The following is a 20,293-nucleotide window of genomic DNA, read 5'->3' as shown; positions in this document are numbered from 1 at the left end:
GTTGGGTTTTCTGACATCCAGTGATGTCATAAGTCATCTTTTTCATAAGTCATCCTTTTTTTGCTGGTCTGGTTAATTTGAAATACTGAATAGTTTTTATTAAAAGAAAATTGTAAATATTCCTTTAAATAGCCACTTTAAGTTAAAAGAAGCATAGAATTTTAGAATTAAGATGGGTTCTCTAATCCAACCCCCTCACTTCATAGAAACTGAGCCCAGAGATGGAAAGCAATGTGTGACAAGTCATACGGCTAATTAGTGGCTGAGTTATCTCTGGAATACAAGTGTCATTTTATGTATCTCAGTATATCTTTAAATAATGTAGATGGTTTCTGTGAAAGGACTGTGCAAGTGAAACTGAGTCTTGAATGGAAGATGAAAGAAGTGTTACATAAATGTCAGCTCTCACTTCCTGTTGAAATCTACACCTCTTTTAAGTGAGATAGATGATATTGCCAAGAGAAGGTGGGCATTTGTCTGACAGGAGAGGAATTACCTGCAGTCCGCATTGTTAAGCCCTCCAAGATCTTTTTGGAAAGGAGGCTGTGTTGAAGAGTAGAAAGAACATGGGCCTTGGAGCTTGACATATCTGTGTTTAAATCCTGACACACCTCTTACTAGCTGTGATTACTTGCTTTACTAAGGCTTAGTTTCCTCATTTTAAAAATGAGAACAGTGATACATGCTTCAGAGTTTTTGTGAAGATTAAATGAAATACCGTTTTTAAAAATTCCTGGTAGGGGCGGGCCTGGTGGCGCAGCGGTTAAGTTCGCCCGTTCCGATTCTCGGTGGCCAGGGGTTCGCTGGTTCGGATCCCGGGTGTGGACATGGCACCGCTTGGCAAAAGCCATGCTGTGTGGTAGGCGTCCCACTTATAAAGTAGAGGAAGATGGGCATGGGTGTTAGCTCAGGGCCAGTCTTTCTCAGTAAAAAGAGGAGGACTGGCAGTAGTTAGCTCAGGGCTAATCTTCCTCAAAAAAAAAAAAATTCTTGGTATACAAGTGTTGGTAGCTGTTATTAAGAGAAAGATAGCAGCAAGTACAATCAAATAAAAATATATTAATTCAGAATTTTCAATAATTTGAATGAATTTAGTTTCAATTTTTAATATCTTTAGGGAAAATAGGCATTTGCTAAGCAAATAGCATTATCTTAGGAAATGTGTACTAAAGAATAAAATTTTCACACCAGGTATGATAGATACAAGCTTATGTAAATGTCTTGAGCAGGACAAGAGCTTGAGCTTATTATATTGATGAATAAGAAAGACACGGATGCACACTTCAACGAAGCAAGGCGTTCTCTTATTGTTGTTGAAGAATGGTCTCTGAAGGGCTCATAAATATTTTTTTTTTTTTTTAAAGATTTTATTTTTTTCCTTTTTCTCCCCAAAGCCCTCCCGGTACACAGTTGTATATTCTTCGTTGTGGGTCCTTCTATTTGTGGCATGTGGGACGCTGCCTCAGCGTGGTTTGACGAGCAGTGCCATGTCCGTGCCCAGGATTCGAACCAACGAAACACTGGGCTGCCTGGAGCGGAGCGCGCGAACCCAACCACTCGGCCACGGGGCCAGCCCCAGGGCTCAAAAATATTTTGTTGGCTAAGTTTGAGTTGTTATCTTCAACTAAATTGTATGCAGCTCCTTTCCTTGAAAAGTGCTTGATCCAGTCTGTTCGCACAATGACCTCTGCCTTGGTCTTCCTGAGGGTTTAGTGTAGCATGGAAACTGTCCTGTACATCAGGCTCAACTCCCTTTTCTGTATATCATATTCTAACATTTCCTCTCAAACGAGAAGAGGAAAGCTGAAAGCATATTAGAAACTTTAGATTTGAATAGATATCTGCATTATTTACAGTTCTTTTCTATCTTGATGGTCTAATTAGTAAAAGTGGTCTTTGTCCTGAATTGCACGGTTGCACAGAGAGGAATGGTGAAGCAGAGCTATCAGTATGTGCTACAAGTTTCATCTTCTCTATACCATTTAAATACAGTTCACTTTAAGGAATACTGGCTAGTGCTTAAAACTAAAGTTATGGTTTATGTATTTTAAAAGGTTAACACACCTGGCAACAATCATCTTTTTCTTTATAAAATTTTATTTCTAAAAAGAAGAGAATAAGTGCCACATGGTGGCAGCATTACATAAATTATCGAAGTTCTATTATAACATTTTAATCTTCTCTTTTTGTTTGTAGTATTTCTGGATGGTTGACTGGCTTTCTCCCGACTTTATGCCAATCTTTTATTCCCTGATTCCAGTGAACGTTATGAGCAGAGCTCCCAGTGGGACCCTTTCAGGGAGCATCAGTCTGGTAGTGCCAGCAGGTAGAGGCATTGTCTGCTCCTCCATTATCTTTCCAGCCGTAGGGGAGATGTCGTGGCCTCTCTCGTCTGGAACAGAGAAGAGACCCATGTTAGTCAGCATTGATGAAGTGCTTATGGGATATATTGTCCCATACAAGATCCTTATTTCATTTTTAGCAACCTTCATTCTTTGAATGCTTTATTGAATAGTTATTGAGTACCTAGGTGTATCAGTAAGGAATGTGTTTAGTTACTAGTAATGGGTACCTGAAAAATAGTGGCTTTGACAAGTGCTTACTTTTCTCTCACAATACCCAGAACCTAGGGCTAGTATGGTGCCTCTACAATGTCAGCTTTTTCTTCCAGCTTTTCCTTCTATCTCCCTGGGGTGTTGCTCTTATCCTTATGCTTACAAGGTGGCTTTGGCAATTCCAACCATGAAAGGAAGGTAGGTGGGAAACAGCTAGCAGTCTCTGTTACAGACACATTACCACTCCAAATAATATTTGGGTGTTGATAGGAAGAAAGAAGAGGAGAATGGATCCAGAACTATCTGTCATACTAGATATGTAAAGATAAATAAGAAAATGTCTACCTCCAGGAACCTTACAGTCCAGGGAGAAGACGACATGTAAACAAAGAATTTTATTTTATTTTTTTTTTATAATTTATATATGGTTTGTTAGGGTTCTAAATGTGATCGGTCCTTATCAGTGCAGAAATACTGGCACTAAGAAGAGTTTATTTTCTTGTTCCTGTATTTATCAGTAATCAGCTTTTCTCTAGACTAGACTTTAGGTCGCATTTCTTGCTCATTCTTGCTTCTGTAAACAGGTCTAATAAAAATATACTCCAGCTCTCTCACTAATTCAATAATGCAAGTAAGATTGTTTTTAATTCTTTATCTCAAAAGAAGAAAACAAAGCTTATTCCCCCTAAAAAATTCAAGGAAGTTTTGAAAGAACCAGTAGTAATTAAAAATTAGTTTTTGATTTCAAGCTTGTGTGCATGGCTGAGGATCCTGAACTAGCTTTCTACATGCTAAATTCTGCACTGTCACTGTTGGAGGAATTAGAATATGTCAGAGCATGAAAACTGTATATATAGCTATAAAAAAAATATTAGCTCATATGGTAAAAACTTAGAAAAGACGCCACATAAACTCTCAATCTCGGATTAAATACTGACGAAAACCTACCAAACCACGTGTCAATGGATTTATTGTTTTTGCACAAATATTGAAATGACTCACAAAAAATTTTAAGACATTGGAATGGAAAGGTAGAGAGAGTTTGGGCTGTCGTATATCAATACAGAGAAAATTAGCTGGTTTGAAATATACAAGCCATGAAATAGTTTAGTGGTAACTGTTATTTAAAAGCAGAACTTAGATACAGAAGAAGAGTATCAAAGAGGTCACATCTCACCAATGATTCCAATCAGTTGTTCCGTGGGAGCTTCACTAAAACTCATTCTCAGGCTATACCTAGGACCCTCGGGAAAGCAGGACAATGATAAATTTGCTGTGACTGCTTAAATTCCAGAGTAGAAAGTACTAAAATGACGGTCAGATATTTCCCCTTCTTTGCCCATAGTTAACTTCTTTTAGTTACAGTGAATTATCATTGCAACATCGGTGGGATTGGAATAAATAGAGATCAAAATAGATAGATGATGATATGTTTAAAGTCAGATCACTTTGTTTATAACAAATTTTTCTTAATTCTAAAGAATTTATGCTGCTCTGCAAAGAGATACTAGAACCTGTAAATACAAACTAATAAATCTGTCAAATGATTAGTGAGTCCCATCCAATGAAAAGATAAAGATAGGCTGCTAAGCACAGCAGTAGAGGATGATCAACAGGAGTTGTTCAATTTAGCTATTAACCAGGAAAAAGGAAATGATGTCATGAGAGGTAAAGGCAGTGGGAGGAGATAGAAAATGTCCCAAATGTTGAAAATGGGAAAAGTCAAGGATGGTCTCTTGCAGGGGGGTCATCTTCAAGGAACTGAAAATTTCACTACACTGGTCGCAGTTCATGTTTTCCTGGGAAAGTCTCTGAGGTAGGGCCATTTCTAGTATACAGATAAATATCCATGAAAAGATAAATATGTCTATGAAATTTGAATTCTATTTAATCCATCGTAATACATTGTTTTAAAAATCCTACATATGAGACTACCTATCCTATGTGCATATTTAATGCAAGCACCCAAGGCATATTTTCTTGAAAATATCTAACTCGTAGTCACTTTCCTTCTCCCTCTGCAAATATGTTCCTTCCTTCAACAAGCTGTTCTCCAGCTTCCCCACTCTTAACTAGATTCCCTTCTAGTGTGCACTCAGCAAAACCTGTCTGCTTAACAGAAAGAAAGAAAGAAAAAATTAAAAAGTACCCAGAGAGGAGGAGAAAGGAAGAGAGCACATTATGGCTTGGGCCTAACCAGGGATGAGAGATCCTGCATATCCTTCAGGGATGTGGTCCTATGGTCACATGTCACATCTGCAGTGATAGGCAGCTCAGAATTGAGACAACTGTAATCAGAGGTCTTCAATCCCCCTTAGCCATCAGGCAGTATTGTGTCTGGGTCCCCTGAATTGGTTTTGATGAGGATAAATTATCCATAGACTACACGTGTGAACAGAAGTTTTTACTCAGAGCTGTAAACATATAAAAATCTCTAGAAATGGAGTTAGAAGACTTGGGTTCTAGTCTTGAAATTGCTATTAACTATCTTTGTGACTTGAAGCAGATGACATAAAGTATTTGAAACTGTATCTTCATCTGCTGAGGAATGATATTATGCTTTTTATATCATGCCTTCACTATCCAGGTTTTTCCACAAAAAATAGAATTCCTTCTAGATATCTTTTTTTTTTGCTGAGGAAGATTTTCCCTGAGCTAATATCTGTGCCAATCTTCCTCTTTTTGCTTGAGGAATATCTGCCCTGAGCTAATATCTGTGCCAGTCTTCCTCTGTTTTGTGTGTGCCACAGCATGGCCACTGACAAGTGGAATAGGTCCACACCCAGGAACCAAACCCAGGTTGGTGAAGCAGAGCATGCTGAACTTAAACCACTAGGCCACAGGGCTGGTCCCATAATTCCTTCTAGTTCTCTTTTACTCTTTTTTTTAGACAATTTTCTTACTCCTTTTTGTGGTCTTCTCTTTCCCACTTCAGCATTTCTTGTAGAACTTGTTTCTTGGTGATAAACTCCTTTAATTTTTTGCTTGTCTCGGAAACTCTTACCTCTCCTTCCATTCTGAATGATAACCTTGCCAGGTAGAGTATTCTTGGCTGTATTTTTTTCCCTTTGAGCACTTTAAATATGTCATGCCACTCTCATCTAGCCTGTAGAGTTTCAGCTGAGAAGTCCGCTGATAGCCTTATGGCATTTCCTTTGCATGTCACTTGTTGCCTTTCTCTTGCCGCTTTTGGGATTCTCTCTTTATCTTTAATTTTGGACATTTTAATTATATTGTGTCTCAATGTGGGCCTGTTGGTGTTCATCTTGTTTGGTGCTCTCTGTGCTTCCTGTACTTGGATGTCTCTTTCCTTCCTTAGGTTAGGAAAGTTTTCAGCTATTATTTCTTCAAATAGATTCTCTGCCCCTTTGTCTCACTCTTCTCCTTCAGGGACACCTATAAGGTGAATGTTAGTGCTCTTGATGTTGTCCCAGAGTTCCCTTAAACTGTTCTGGTTCTTTTTAATTCTTTTTTCTTTTATCTGTTCAGCTTGGGTGACTTCCTCTAGTCTTTCTTCCAGCTTGCTGAACCGTTCTTCTGTATCATGTACTCTGCTATTGAATCCCTCTAGTGAATTTTTCATTTCCACTATTATAGTCTTCATTTCTGATTGGTTCTTTTTTATATTTTCCAATTGTTTGTTGATATTCTCACTGTGATCATCCAGTCTTCTCCCAAGATCAGTGAGCATCCTTTTGAGTTTTTATTTGAACTCTTTGTCAGGTAGATTGTTTATTTCTGTTTCATTTAGTTCTTTTTCTGGGGTTTTGTCCTGTTCCCTTGCTTGAAACGTATTCCTTTGCTTCCTCATTATGCCTCTTTCTTCGTACTTATATCTATGTATTAGGTGAGTCAGCTATGTCTCCTGATCTTGGAGAAGTTGCCTTATGTAAGAGATGACTTTTGAGGCCCAGCAGTGTGCTTCCCTCTCATCACCAGTCCAAATGATCCAGGAGTGACCCCTTTGTGGGCTACTTGTGTCCTTCTGCTGTGGCAGGGCTGCTCTTACTGCAGGTACCCGGGGAGTCTAGGCTTTCCCTCCCTGGCCGGCTGTTAGTAAATCAGGTTTGGGGAGCCCCAGCACAGTTGGCTGCAAGGTCTAGTAGCACACTCCTCTTGCAGTTTTTCTGTTAAGTGAATAGGTCCCCAGGGTGGCTGGTTGCTAGGCTCAGGGACTTACAATTGCTGTAGGCCTCAGGCCTGCAAGGCTGTTGTTAGCTATCTTAGGATTGCAGCTGAGTGGTGCTGGGCCCATGCACAAGAGCACCCAATTGTTTCAGGCTTTGGAAGGTGGGGCCCAACCCCCTGGAGTGTACACAATCCCCACTACAAAGGCCCCCACACTCTCCACCGGTGCCCTCCACAGTTCCCCTGTTCCTCATGCAGGCCCTGCCCCACAGAAGCAGACACACTGCCCTGCCTGTGGAGAATCGAGGCACCTACTCTATGCAAGCTGACAAGTAACCTGAGGGCTTAATGTTGGGTGGAGTCAGTCCCTAGGGTGCGCTGCCTGCTCTGGCTGAACTGGATTAAATCTGAGCTCTAGTGTGTGTGGCAGACCCCTGGGCTAACAGGCCAGGGGAAGAACTGCAATGGTGCCTGCCAGTGTCTGTGTGCACCTGCCTGTACTAGGTGACAACAATGGCCGCCACCAATGTCTCAGTCTCTGAAGAGGTCTCACCTCGCACTGAGATGCACCCAGAGCCTACCAGGTGAGTCTCTTTTCACCAAAGGGCTGTGCACCTTTCTTTCTGGTGATTTTAGGTTGCTCTCTGAGAGGGGTGAATTTGTATGTGGGCCCTTTAAGAGCTGGCTTTTTGCTGCTTATGTCAGATAGCTTTTCTGGGAGGTGTTCCCCTTTGTAGTTAATAGCTAGCAAAGTCAAATAGTAGGACACTCGTCTCAGTTGTGCTGAGTCTGAAGGATGCTTATAGTGGTAACGCACTGCCGCTCGGGTCCCTCCTCTTCCAGGGAGGGCTCCGTACCCTAGGGTGGCTCCCACCCAGCTGGCTGTGAAGCTCCACCACTCATAAAAGTGGCTTATTTCTCTCCAGAAGGAATTTCTGTCTCTTCCGCCTCAGTCAGGACTGTCCCTTGTGGGGTGCTTTTTATCCACTTTTCAGTTCTCTCTGTCAGGTACTTTTTCCAAGAATAGCTGTAACCTGGTTGTGTTCATGGGAGGAGATGAGTTCAGAGTCCACCTACACCACCATATTGATGAGATCTCTAAACAAAGAATTTTAATGGTAGAATTATTATGATAAAACAAGCACAAAGTGCTTGAGGTCTCAGAGGAGGAAACAACTCCTAAAAGAGCTGGGAGGGAAATTTACTGTGGAAAACAGTATGGAGATTCCTCAAAAAATTAAGGATAGATCTACCATATGATTCAGCTATTCCACCGCTGGGTATTTGTCCAAAGAACATGAAAACACAATGCATAAAGATACATGCATCCCTATGTTCATAGCAGCATTATTCACAGTATCTAAGACTTGGAAGCAACCTAGGTGCCCATCAAGGATAAGTGGATAAAGAAGATGTGGTATTTATACGCAATGGAATACTACTCACCCATGAAAGATCATCAAATCTGGCCATTTGTGATAACATGGATAAATAAATTCTGGCTCAGCTATAGGCTATTTATTTCACCTTAGACAAATTATTTCATGTCAAGGTGTCTTAGCTTCCTTATCTCAAAGCCCTCTCATTATCTCCCCCAACTCTCCTGAGCGCGCTCTAGATTTTCCCATTGTGCTCTTCTGAGCCCCACCTTCTTCCCTCCGTCAGTCTTTCATATTCTCTCATCAGGACTCCTCACCCATAGACTGCGCCTCTGGTTGGTCTCTCCTGGCCTACAGTGGTCTCCACCATTCTCTGACTCACTCCAGTGCATTTCCAAGCTCTACATTCTTCCAGTTTCTCGCACTGACCACACACAGAGCTCTAATTTCCTGGTTTCTCAGAATCCCCAATGCCCAAAGCTTGTATTTCTGAGTAGTTTTCCTGGATTCCTGGATGAACAATACTGCGATTTTAGTCGGGATTATGGCAGATGTGCTGTATCTCATTTTCAGGTACAGGAAGCAAGAATTTCTTTTTGTTCCCCCCCCAATTTTATTTATTTACTTATTTTTAATTGCAGTAACATTGGGTTATAACATTATATAGCTTTTGGATGTACATCATAATATATTTCAAATACTGTGTAGATTACATCATGTTCACTACCCAAAAACTAATTATAGTCCATCCCCTCACACGTGAGCCTAATCCCCCCTTTTGCCCTTCCCACCCCGCCATGGTAACCACCAATCCATTCTCCATTGCTATGTGTTTGTTTGTCATTGTTTTTATCTTCTACTTATGAGTGAGATCATACGGTATTTGACTTTCTCCATCTGACTTATTTCACTCAGCATAATACCCCCAAGGTCCATCCATGTTGTCACAAAATGGCCGGATTTCATCATGTCTTATGGCTGAGTAGTAGTCCATTGTGTATAAATACCACATCTTCTTTATCCATTCGTCCCTTTATGGGCACCTGGGTTGCTTCCATGTCTTTGCTATTGTGTATAATGCCGCAGTGAACGTAGGGATGCAAGTATCTTTATGCCTTTGCGTTTTCAGGTTCTTTGGATAAATACCCAGCAGTGGGATAGCTGGAACATATGGTAGATCTATTCTTAATTTTCTGAGGATACTCCATACTGCTTTCCATAGTGGCTGCACCAGTTTGCACTCCCACCATCAGTGTACAAGGGTTCCCATCTCTCCACATCCTCTCCAACATTTGTTGTCTCCTGTCTTGTTAATTATAGCCATTCTGACCAGAGTGAGGTGATATCTCGTTGTAGTTTTGATTTGCATTTCCCTGATAGCTAATGATGTTGAGCATCTTTTCATATGCCTTTTGGCCATCTGCATATCTTCTTTGGAGAAATCTCTGTTCAGATCTTTTGCCCATGTTTTAATTGGGTTGTTGGTTTTTTTGTTGTTGAGCTGTATGAGTTCTTTATATAATTTGGACATTAACCCCTTGTCTGATATATGGTTTGCAAATATCTTCTCCCACTTGTTAGGTTGTCTTTTTGTTTTGTTGATGGTTTCCTTTGCTGTGCAGAAGCTGTTTAGTTTCATGTAGTCCTGTTTGTTCATTTTTTCTTTTGTTTCCCTTGCCCAGACAGACATGGTACTTGAAAATATGCTGCTCAGACTGATGTCAAAGAGTGTACTGCCTGTGTTTTCTTCTAGAAGTTTCATGGTTTCAGGTCTTACATTCAAGTCTTTAATCCATTTTGAGTTGATTTTTGTGCATGGTGTAAGAGAATGGTCTACTTTCATTCTTTTGCATGTGGCTGTCCAGTTTTCCCAACACCATTTATTGAAGAGACTCTCCTTTCTCCATCATATGCTCTTGGCTCCCTTGTCGAATATTAGCTGTCCATAAATGTGTGGGTTTGTTTCTGGGCTCTTGATTCTGTTCCATTGATGTGTGTGTGTGTTTTTGTGCCAGTACCATGCTGTTTTGGTTACTATGGCTTTGTAGTATATTTTGAAATCAGGGAGTGTGATACCTCCAGCTTTGTTCTTTTTTCTCAGGAATCCTTTGGCTATTTGGGGTCTTTTGTTGTTCCATATACATTTTAGATTCTTTGTTCTATTTCTGTGAAAAATGTTGTTGGAACTTTGATAGGGATTGCATTGAATCTATAGATTGCTTTAGGAAGTATGGACATTTTAACGAGGTTAATTCTTCCAAACCAAGAGCATGGAATATCTTTCCATTTCTTTGTCTCTTCTTCAATTTCTTTCAACAATGTTTTATAGTTTTCGGTGTACAGATCTTTCACCTCTTTGGTTGTTTATTCCTAGGTATTTTATTATTTTTGTTGCAATTGTATGGGATTGTATTCTTAATTTCTCTTTCTGTGACTTTGTTATTAGTGTGTAGAAACACAACTGATTTTTCTACATTGATTTTGTATCCCACAACTTGACTGTATTCCTTTATTGTTTCTAAAAGTTTTTTAGTGGATTCTTCAAGGTTTTCTAGATATAAAATCATGTCGTCTGCAAAGAGTGACAGTTTCACTTCTTCTTTTCCAATGTGGATCCCTTTTATTTTTCTTGCCTGATTGCTCTGGCTAGGACTTCCAATACTATGTTAAATAAAGAGTGGTGACAGTGGGCATCCTTGTCTGGTTCCTGTTCTTAAAGGGATAGCTTTCAGTTTTTCTCCGTTGAGAATGATGTTTGCTGTGGGTTTGTCATATATGGCCTTTATTATGTTGAGGTATTTTCCTTCTATACCCATTTTATTTAGAGTTTTTTTATCATAAATAGATGTTGTATCTTGTCAAATGCTTTCTCTGCATCTATTAAGATGATCATGTGATTTTTATTCTTCATTTTGTAAATGTGGTGTATCACGTTGATAGATTTGCAGATGTTGAACCATCCCTGCATGCCTGGAATGAAACTCACTTGATCATGATGTATGACTTTTTAATGTATTGTTGTATTCGATTTGCTGGTATTTTATTGAGGATTTTTGCATCAATGTTCATCAGTGATATTAGCCTGTAATTTTCTTTTTTTGTGTTGTCCTTGTCTGGTTTTGGTATTAGGGTATTGTTGGCTTCCTAGAATGAGTTAGGAAGCCTCCCCTCCTCTTCAGTTTTTGGGAAGAGTTTGAGAAGGAGAAGTGTTAAGTCTTCTTTGAATATTTGGTAGAGTTCACCAGGGAAGCCATCTGGTCCTGGACTTTTATTTTTTGGGAGGTTTTTGATTGCTGTTTCAATCTCCTTACTGGTGACGGGTCTATTTAAATTCTCTACTTCTTCTTGGTCCAGTTTTGGAAGGTTGTATGTTTCTAAAAATTTATCCATTTCTTCTAGATTATCCAATTTGTTGGCATATAGCTTTTCATAGTATTCTCTTACTATCTTTTGTATTTCTGAGGTGTCTGTTGTAATCTCTCCTCTTTCATTTCTGATTTTATTTATTTGAGCCTTCTCTCTTTTTTTCTTGGCTAGTCTAGCTAAGGGTTTGTCAGTTTTCTTTATCTTTTCAAAGAACCAGCTCTTGGTTTCATTAATTTTTTCTATTTTTTTTTTTAGTCTCTGTATCGTTTATTTCTGCTCTGATTTTTCTTATTTCCTTCCTTCTGCTGATTTTGAGCTTTGTTTGTTGTTCTTTTTCCAGTACCTTTAGATGCGCTTTAGGTTGTCTATTTGGGATTTTTCTTCTTTGTTGAGGTAGGTCTGAATTGCTGTGAACTTCCCTCTTAGAACTGCTTTTGCTATATCCCACAGATTTTGGCATGTCATATTTTCATTTTCATTTGTCTCCAGGAATTTTTTGATTTCTCCTTTGATTTCTTCATTGACTCAATCATTGTTCAGTAGCATTTTGTTTATCTCCACATTTTTGTGGCTTTTCTGGTTTTCTTCCTGTAGTTGATTTCTAGTTTCATTCCTTTGTGGTCAGAAAAGATGCATAATAGTATTTCAATCTTCTTAAGTTTATTGAGCCTTGTTTTGTGGCCTAATATGTGATCAATCCTGGAGGATGTTCCATGTGCATTTGAAAAGAATCTGTATTCTGTGGTTTTTGGATGGAATGTTCTATACGTATCTACTAAGTCCATCTGGTCTAATGTGTCCTTTAAGGCCAGTATTTCCTTGTTGATCTTCTGTTTGGATGATCTATCCATTGGTGTAAGTGGAGTGTTAAAGTCCCCTACTATTATTGTGTTACTGTCTATTTCTCCTTTTATGTCTGTTAATTGCTTTATATATTTAGGTGCTTCTATGTTGGGTGCATAGATATTTACAAATGTTATATTTTCCTGTTGGATTGTTCCCTTTATCATTATGTAGTGCTCGTCTTTGTCTCTTGTTACAGTTTTTGTTTGAAAGTCTATTTTATCTGATATAAGTATTGCTACCCCCGCATTCTTTTCTTTGCCATTTGCATGGGATATCTTTTTCCATCCTTTCACTTTCATTTTGTGAGTGTCTTTAGGTCTGAAGTGTGTCTCTTGTATTGCAGCATATACATGGGTCTTGTTTTTTTATCCACTTGGCCACCCTGTGGTATTTGATTGGAGCATTTAGTCCATTGACATTCAAAGTAGGTATTGATAAATATGTATTTATTGCAATTTTATTACTTTTTTTTCCCTGGGTGTTTTAGTAGTTCTTCTCTGTTCTGTCTTTTTCTCTTGCTCTCTTCCCTTGTGGTTTGAAGGCTTTCTTAGTAGTAGGTTTGATTTCTTTTGTCTTACTTTCTTGTTTGCTTATTATAGGTTTCTGATTTGTGATTACCATGAGGATCCTATTTAATATCCTATGTATATAACAGTCTATATCAAGTTGATAGACTCTTTAGCTTGATCTCTTTCTAAAATCTCTACTTTTTCACTTCCCTCCTCCCACATTTTATGTTTTTCAAATCATATATAGTCTCTTGTTTAGTGTGTGTCTATCCATTACCCTCTTAGCATTGAAATAGGTGATTTTAGTACATTTGTCTTTTAACCTTCATATTATCTTCACAGGTAGTTGATCTGCTGCCTTTATTATATTTTTACCCTTACAAGTGATTTTATTGCCTGTTTTTTTTTGTTTTTTTTTTTATAATAATTTTTTTTTTTTTTATCTCTGTGGTCATTGCTTTCCCACTTAAAGAAGTCCCTTCAGCATTTCTTCTAGAACTGGTTTCTTGGTGATAAACTCCTTTAATTTTTACTTGTCTGGGAAGCTCTTTATCTCTCCAGGAAGCAAGAATTTCTTGAGCCAGCCCTGATGCATGATACTTGAAGTTTGACACTGTGACTGCTTTGGCAACCCGGCTTCAATTCCTGGTTGCAGAACCACACCACCTGCTGTCAGTAGCCATGTGGTGGCAGTGGCTCACATAGAAGAACTAGAACAACTTACAACTAAGACATGCACCCATGTACTGGGGCTTGGGGAGGAAAAACAAGAGGAACACCAGCAACAGATGTTAGCTCAGGACGAATCTTTCCCTACCAGAAAAAAGGATTTTTTGTTCCCAGTCTCCTCTAGTCACGAACTTCCAGTTTCCGGGTTTTCAGATTCCCAACTTCCAGGAATCAGCCACAGGGTGCTGAATCTTAGCCAAGGTCTTGTTTTCCATCAGACCACACAATGTATTCTCTGAGGCTTGGGTGGGCACTGATCCTAAAAGCCTCTGAAGCAGCGAGCTCAGGGAGGAGGCTGTCTGGCCCCAGGATGTTCAGTGCAGCATTGTAAGAGGGAAAATTACAAATCATTCAAACAAGCCATCGATAAGAAATGACGAAACGAAAACTTATTTTAGTTTTAAGGAATGCTGCCCCAAACCCACAAAGACTAAACTATGGCTGTCCACATTGACATGTTAAATTCTCCATGTAAAATATAAAGAGAGATCAAGTTGTTGGGGGTTTTTAGTACAATCCTATACAATTCTAAAAGTATATATTTGTTAACATTTGAGCTTTGACAAGGATATATTCTTATTTAATTTTGATAACTGAAGATTCTATGTTTAGCAGAACAAATTATAATTTTGTGGTTGTTTGAGGATACTTCTTTTAAGGGGGATGAGAAGTTTGGGGTATTATAATTTACAACAAATATCTTCCATGTTTTACTTGTTATCAAAAATAAATCAAGGTTTTAAAATAAATAATGTACCCTATCCAGGTAAAGACAAGCATACAGTTGCTGAAAAGCAAAAGTATAAGGCATAATATATTCCAATTCTAATTCTTAGCAAGTGCTCTGCCCAAATGCTTCTTGAAACTCATTGTGCAAATACAGCATCTGATGTCTTTTGTTAAACTGCAGATTCCAATTCAGGAACTGTCAGGCCTTTACCTTTGGTTAGGAAGCAAGACTTACTGTGGAGCAACCTCATGGTCTGCATGTTAAATATGCATTTCAAAATACTTTGAAAACTGATACCTGAATTGACTGACAATTCTTTACTCCACCTCCAAGTTCAACTAGTGCAATGAGCAAAGAAAATAAAACAGGTGCAGTACTTGAGAGAAAACTCAACACAGTCATTATCTGCAGATAGCATAATCATCTACCAGGAAAACTGCAGAGAGTTCACTGACACGTACTGAGTTCAACAAGATGTATACAGCAAGATCAAAATACAAAATACAATGGTTTATTCCATCAAGGGAAAAACCAATTGTAAAATACAATAGCAAAACCTGTTTAAAATGAAAGAAATAATACTTCAGAAATACCTAGGGACAATCCTACAGAAAATGCATGAAGCCCACAAGGAAGAAAATATAAAGTTTAACTGCAAAACATAACCTACATAAAGAGAGAGTTATACTGGTGTGGTGGGGAAATCTTAATATTTTAAGGAAGCCATTACCTCCAAATTAATCTACACAATCAATGCAATCACAATCAAAGTTCCAAGATATTTTTCATGGAACTTAGTAAACTAGCTATAATGTTTATGTAGAAGCAAAAATACAGAAGGAGAGGCAGCACAGTTGCAAAGAATAATCAGTGATCAAGTGTTCACATTTTCCCATTTCTTACCCTCTTCTTTTTCTTGACCAAACTTTAGTCAGGCTTATCTCTTTCCTCCAGGCCCCAGAACTCTGCTTACCCTCAAGCCTGAACAAGTACAAAAAGGGGAACTGCCCCCCTTGTCATTTTCTCCTGAATTGACTGACCACAGCAAGACTCTTCCCCTCAGAATCCATTGTTAGGGTCATGCAAGGACTCAGGGAATATTGTTCACCTGAGCCTTTCCTAAGGCATTATTATATAATCAACAGAATGAGTTTCAGACAACCAAAGTGATTGGCGAGACTTCTACCTAACAACAGTTAGTAACCACTAAATATGCATTTGCTTACAGAACCAAGACCAAATGGTGGTTATAAGGGAGACAGTATAACATGCTGTGGCTCTGTGTTCTGACAATGTAGATACAGTCTATCAGAAAATGGAAGGAGCGAAGAGGTTATATGAAACGTAGAATATCCTCACTTGTTGCCTTATAAATATTAACTAGGAGTCAATTCACATTGGATTCTGAGGGAGGGGAAAAAGCTAAAGAAAGAAGAGATGACCGCCTAATATTAATATTGCTTATTGTAGGGGACCAGTAGACAATAGCCAAAAAGTGGAGACCAAGGGTATTATATAAATTGTTAGTATAAACATAACCATGAGAGCAAAAACGCCCACTTTTCTAAATGCTGAGAGATACACCAAAAAGAGAACAGATAGACCACATGACCGTAGAGAGAAAGATTACATACATAGAGTGTGTGCGCTTATGATTTTGACTTAGAAAGTGAAATAAGAAAAGTCTTTATATCATGTTTCTGTTTAAGAAGGAAGGAATTGAAAAAATATGTATCTACACACTTACACGTATGCATGTGTGTATACATACACGAGTAAATGAGGATGTATATCCTTATACTGAAAACAATGGCAGGATAAAAATCTTAAAATAATTACCTAAAGAGAGTGATAGAAGGAATAGGGTACAAAAGATAGGGATAGAAGCTAGACTTTTTTGAATATATGTTTTTTTAGAGATGTAGTTTTGGAGCTGTGTAAATATTTTAGATAATTTAAAAGAAAATTAAATTATAAGAAGCAATCTCTAAAAATCAAGCAAAATGTAGAAAAGCAAACCTATGTTTCCAGATGGTGGCATTGCCAATGCAGAGAGAAATTGTTTTCTTTCTTTCTTTTTTTGGTGAGGAAGATTGGGCCTGAGGTAACATCTCTTGCCAATCTTCCTCTTTTTTTTTCTCCCCGAAGCCCCAGTACCTAGTTGTATGTCCTACTTGTATGTCCTTCTAGTTCTTCTCATGCGGCACGCTGCCTCAGCATAGCTTGATGAGCTGTGTGTAAGTCCTCGCTCATGATCTGAACCAGCAAACCCCAGGCTGCCAAAGTGGAGCCTGCTAACTTAACCACTATGCCACCGGGCCGGCCCCGAGAAATTGTTCTAAGTAATTTTAAAGCAGTAATTTGTACATTCCTAGTGAAATGTCCCTTTAGAACAAAGAGTTTAAAAAAAAACCCTCAAGTGTTTTCAATAATCATTTTGCTGATGCTAGTATTAGTATTGTTACTTGACTGAATTAGTGATGAAGCAAGTGAGTCATTATATGGTGTTTTGAGAAATGGAAAGAAACAGATAAGACAGAGAGGGTCATTAAAAACCCTATCATCCTGAATTTGTTTGACTATGAGTATGAACTTAAAATGTATCTTTTCTTTTAAAAAAAATACCTATTTCCTCTCCTTGTCCACTGAAAGGTCTAGAACTAATGACTGACCCAGGAGCAGTGAGCACCCCTAGTACCCAGTCTCTAAACGCCATTTCTGAATACCAGTGGTATTTAGAGACCTGCTGATTCCAAGTCTGGGTCAGGAAATGTACAAGATTAGCCTGGAGCATCAGGCCACGTCAGAAAGCAAAGAAACTATTAAGGAACACTAGGGCTTTGTCTAATGTGTTCCAGAGTCGACCTGAACGGGCTCCTACTAGACAAAGATAGGACACTTTAAGCACCAATAAGGAGAAATACTGTAACAGATTGAAAAGCTTCAAATATTTTTAAATCTATGAGTCATGGGAATATATAAAAACAAACAAAAACCTTTAGAGAATACTAGAGAACCACATCATTATTTTTAAAACTGGTGAATAAGGAGAAATAATAATTTTATTTTGACTTTCATATATGAGCATTCCTCAGAGTAACCAAATAGTTGATGAGGGCAAATTTCTCTTTATAGAAGTAGGGATTCCTGCTAATAAATGAAGACGGAATGCTACCAACAGCCTATTGAAAGTATGCAGCCCACCTCTGAAATATTCTTAAAGACACAAAACAAAACAAACCTTGAATCTGATCAAGCCTCTAGTTCTAACTGCTAATTTACAGGAAAGAGAAGAGACAAAGGAATATGTTAAGCAAAGGAAAAAAAGTGATGGAGGGGAAATCTATAGATTAGAAAAGATTTAAGAAACATATTAACCAATTGCAATGTCTGAATCTTATTTAGATTTTATTTTAAATAAACTGGGAGATAAAAACCATTTATAACATTTGAGGGAATGCAAATCCTACCTTGATATTTAATGATATTAAAGAGCTGTTGTTGAGTGTGTACGTGAGAGACAGGAGAGAGAAGAGAGGTGGTCTTATTGTATCTTTTCTTTAAGAGGAGTCTGTCTTTTAAAGATAGATGTTGAAATACTTACAGTGGAAATGATATACTCCCTGGGATTTGCTTCAAGAGAGTCTAGGATTTTGGGCAGGGGCATATTGTTCCAGAGGGAACAAAATCAGCCATGAGTTGAGCATTGTTGAAGCTTCGTGATGAGTACATGAGGATTCATTATTTTATTCTCTGTCAACTTTTTCATATGAGTTTTAAATCTTTTATTATGGAAAAATTAGAAAGAATAAAAATCTGGCCACAGCTCTTCCATTAGGATGGCTCAAAACAGAACAAAGACCCCAGTAACATAATTAATATTATTTTCTTGGAATCAAGTTTACCACTCTTCTTTTTTTAATAAACTTTTTGTTTTGTATTAATTTTAGATTTACAGTGAAGTTGCTAAGATAGTGTGGAGAGTTCTCATATACCCCTCACCCAATTTCTCCCATTATTAATGTCTTATATTACCATACTACATTGGTAAAAACTAAGAAGCTGACATTAGTACATTACTATTAATAAAACACCTGACTTTATTTGGATTTCACCAGTTTTTCCATTACAGTCCTCTTTCTGTTCTGGGATCTAATCCAGGGTACCACATTGCAGTTAATTGTTATGTCTCTCTTTGGTCTGTGACAGTTTCTCAGTCTTTCCTTGTTTTTCATGATCTTGACAGTCTTGAGTTCTGGCTGGTAGCCTGTAGAATGTCCCCCAATCTGGGTTTGTCTGATGTTTTTCTTAAGATTAGATTGGGGTTATGAGTTTTTGGGAAGAGTACCACAGAGGTAAAGTGCTCTTCTTGTCACATTACATCAGGGGGTGCTATCACCATGACATCGCTGATGATGTCAACCTTCATTGTGTCTACTGTGAGGTTAATATTTTTCCCTTTCCTTCCTCTTTTCTTTGGAAGCAAGTCCCTAAGTCTAGCTCAGCCTCAGGGGGGGCAGGGTGAGGTGTTAAGACCACCTCCAGCTTCAGTGCTTCACTAGAAAAACTCAAGGACTCAGCATATAGTTGTACTAGTGACTAAGTTTTATTATGGTGAAAGAGTACACAGCAAAATCATCAAGGGGACAAGTGCATGGGGAGAAACCTGGACAAAACCAGGTAGAAGCTTCCAAGCATCTTCTTCCGATGGAGTCACACAGGATGCAGTGCATTCCCCAGCAGTGAGTTGTGACAACGTGTGTGAAATGTCATCTACTAGGGAAGTTTGCCTGAGCCTAGGAGTCCAAGCTTTTTACTGGGGACTGGTCAAGTAGGCAGTCTCTGCCTAGCATGTATCAAAATTCCAGACTCCCAGATGGAAAGAGGTGTCTTATCATTTACAGAAAGTTTTATACAGTCATGCACCACATAATGTTTTTGTTGACGATGGACCACATATATGATAGTGGTCCCATAGATTAGTACAATATAGCCTGGAGGTGGAGTAGGCAATACCATCTGGGTTCGTATCCGTACACTCTGATGTTTGCACAACAAAATCGCCTAATGACACATTTCTCAGAACATGTCCCTGTCCTTAAGTGATGCATGACTGTACCCGTGTAAGGAAGTGTTTACTGGTCAGGTTCTCAGCCCGCAGGCGAAGGCCAGCCTTACAAGCAGCCTTCCTAAGGATAGTAGCCTCAGGCCTTCAACGTTGACTCTTGGCTGCACAGGGAAGTATCTAATGGATGCTTGAGCTCACATTTTTATTTGAGAAAAATGGAATCAGATAAAAAATAGTATAATAATAGAAGCTATATGGTAAGAATGAAAATAATGAAATTAAAATCAAATCAAAGGTATCTAATTTCTTTCTCTGCCCTCACTGAAGGAAATATGTAACAATCTAGGCCTCTTTCTTGTTCTTTTACTGTATCTCATGCCATTTTTAAACATTGCTATAAAAATATTACTCACTGCAACTTTTAAAACATTTCATAATAAAAAAATGCCTCGAGGTTGTGACCTCATTTATTGCCAAATAATTAGAAGAAGGCTCTGTAAATTTCAGTAATGAGTAATAGCATAACCAAATCTGGGTGGAAATCCCAGAAAGTAATTACCAAGATTTAAGACACGCTATGTACTAGTCACTTATTTTCTTTTAATAGGAAAAACGTGGACTTCGAGAAATGCGAGTTCTTGAAAATTTGAAGAATATGATCCGTGAAACAAATGAACATACAATTCCTAAATGTAGAGAAACGATGCAGGACAACTTAGACCAAGTTCTCCAGAGATGTAAGCCATTGACTTTTTAATACTGCTTTATTTCCAATGAATGCTGTGCCAAAATGTGTTTCCTTGAGTATTTTGGTGGGATGTGGAGAGAGAGAAGTCTAAACAGAGCATGTAAGAGGGAAGCCCTGTCACAGAGAAAGTGGTTTTCTAGTGATGAATGAGTGTTGCCGTTGGTGTTAAGAGCATTAATCTCCAAAGCGAGACGTGTGCTTCTGGGGTGCATGGAGGTGGTCCTTTTAGAATGTG

General features: G+C 38.5%; 1 protein-coding gene across 4 annotated transcripts in view; it reads left to right on the top strand.

The window, feature by feature from the left end:
• The window catches only part of BLOC1S5 (biogenesis of lysosomal organelles complex 1 subunit 5), a 70,456-nt gene that overhangs the window by 8,495 nt on the left and 41,668 nt on the right, over positions 1-20,293 (top strand). For all 4 annotated transcript variants that reach the window (XR_011529575.1, XM_070584028.1, XM_070584027.1 and 1 more), the window contains exon 3: positions 19,918-20,047. Coding sequence is in view for 3 of the 4 variants with exons in the window: in XM_070584028.1 (XP_070440129.1) it covers positions 19,918-20,047 (130 nt within the window). In the remaining variant the exon portion in view is untranslated. The remainder of the gene's footprint in view (positions 1-19,917; positions 20,048-20,293) is intronic.

Source organism: Equus przewalskii, chromosome 19 (genome assembly GCF_037783145.1).
Source record: "Equus przewalskii isolate Varuska chromosome 19, EquPr2, whole genome shotgun sequence".
NCBI lineage: Eukaryota > Metazoa > Chordata > Mammalia > Perissodactyla > Equidae > Equus > Equus przewalskii.
Note: the sequence above shows the minus strand (reverse complement) of the source record. Positions and strands in the feature narration are given on the sequence as shown.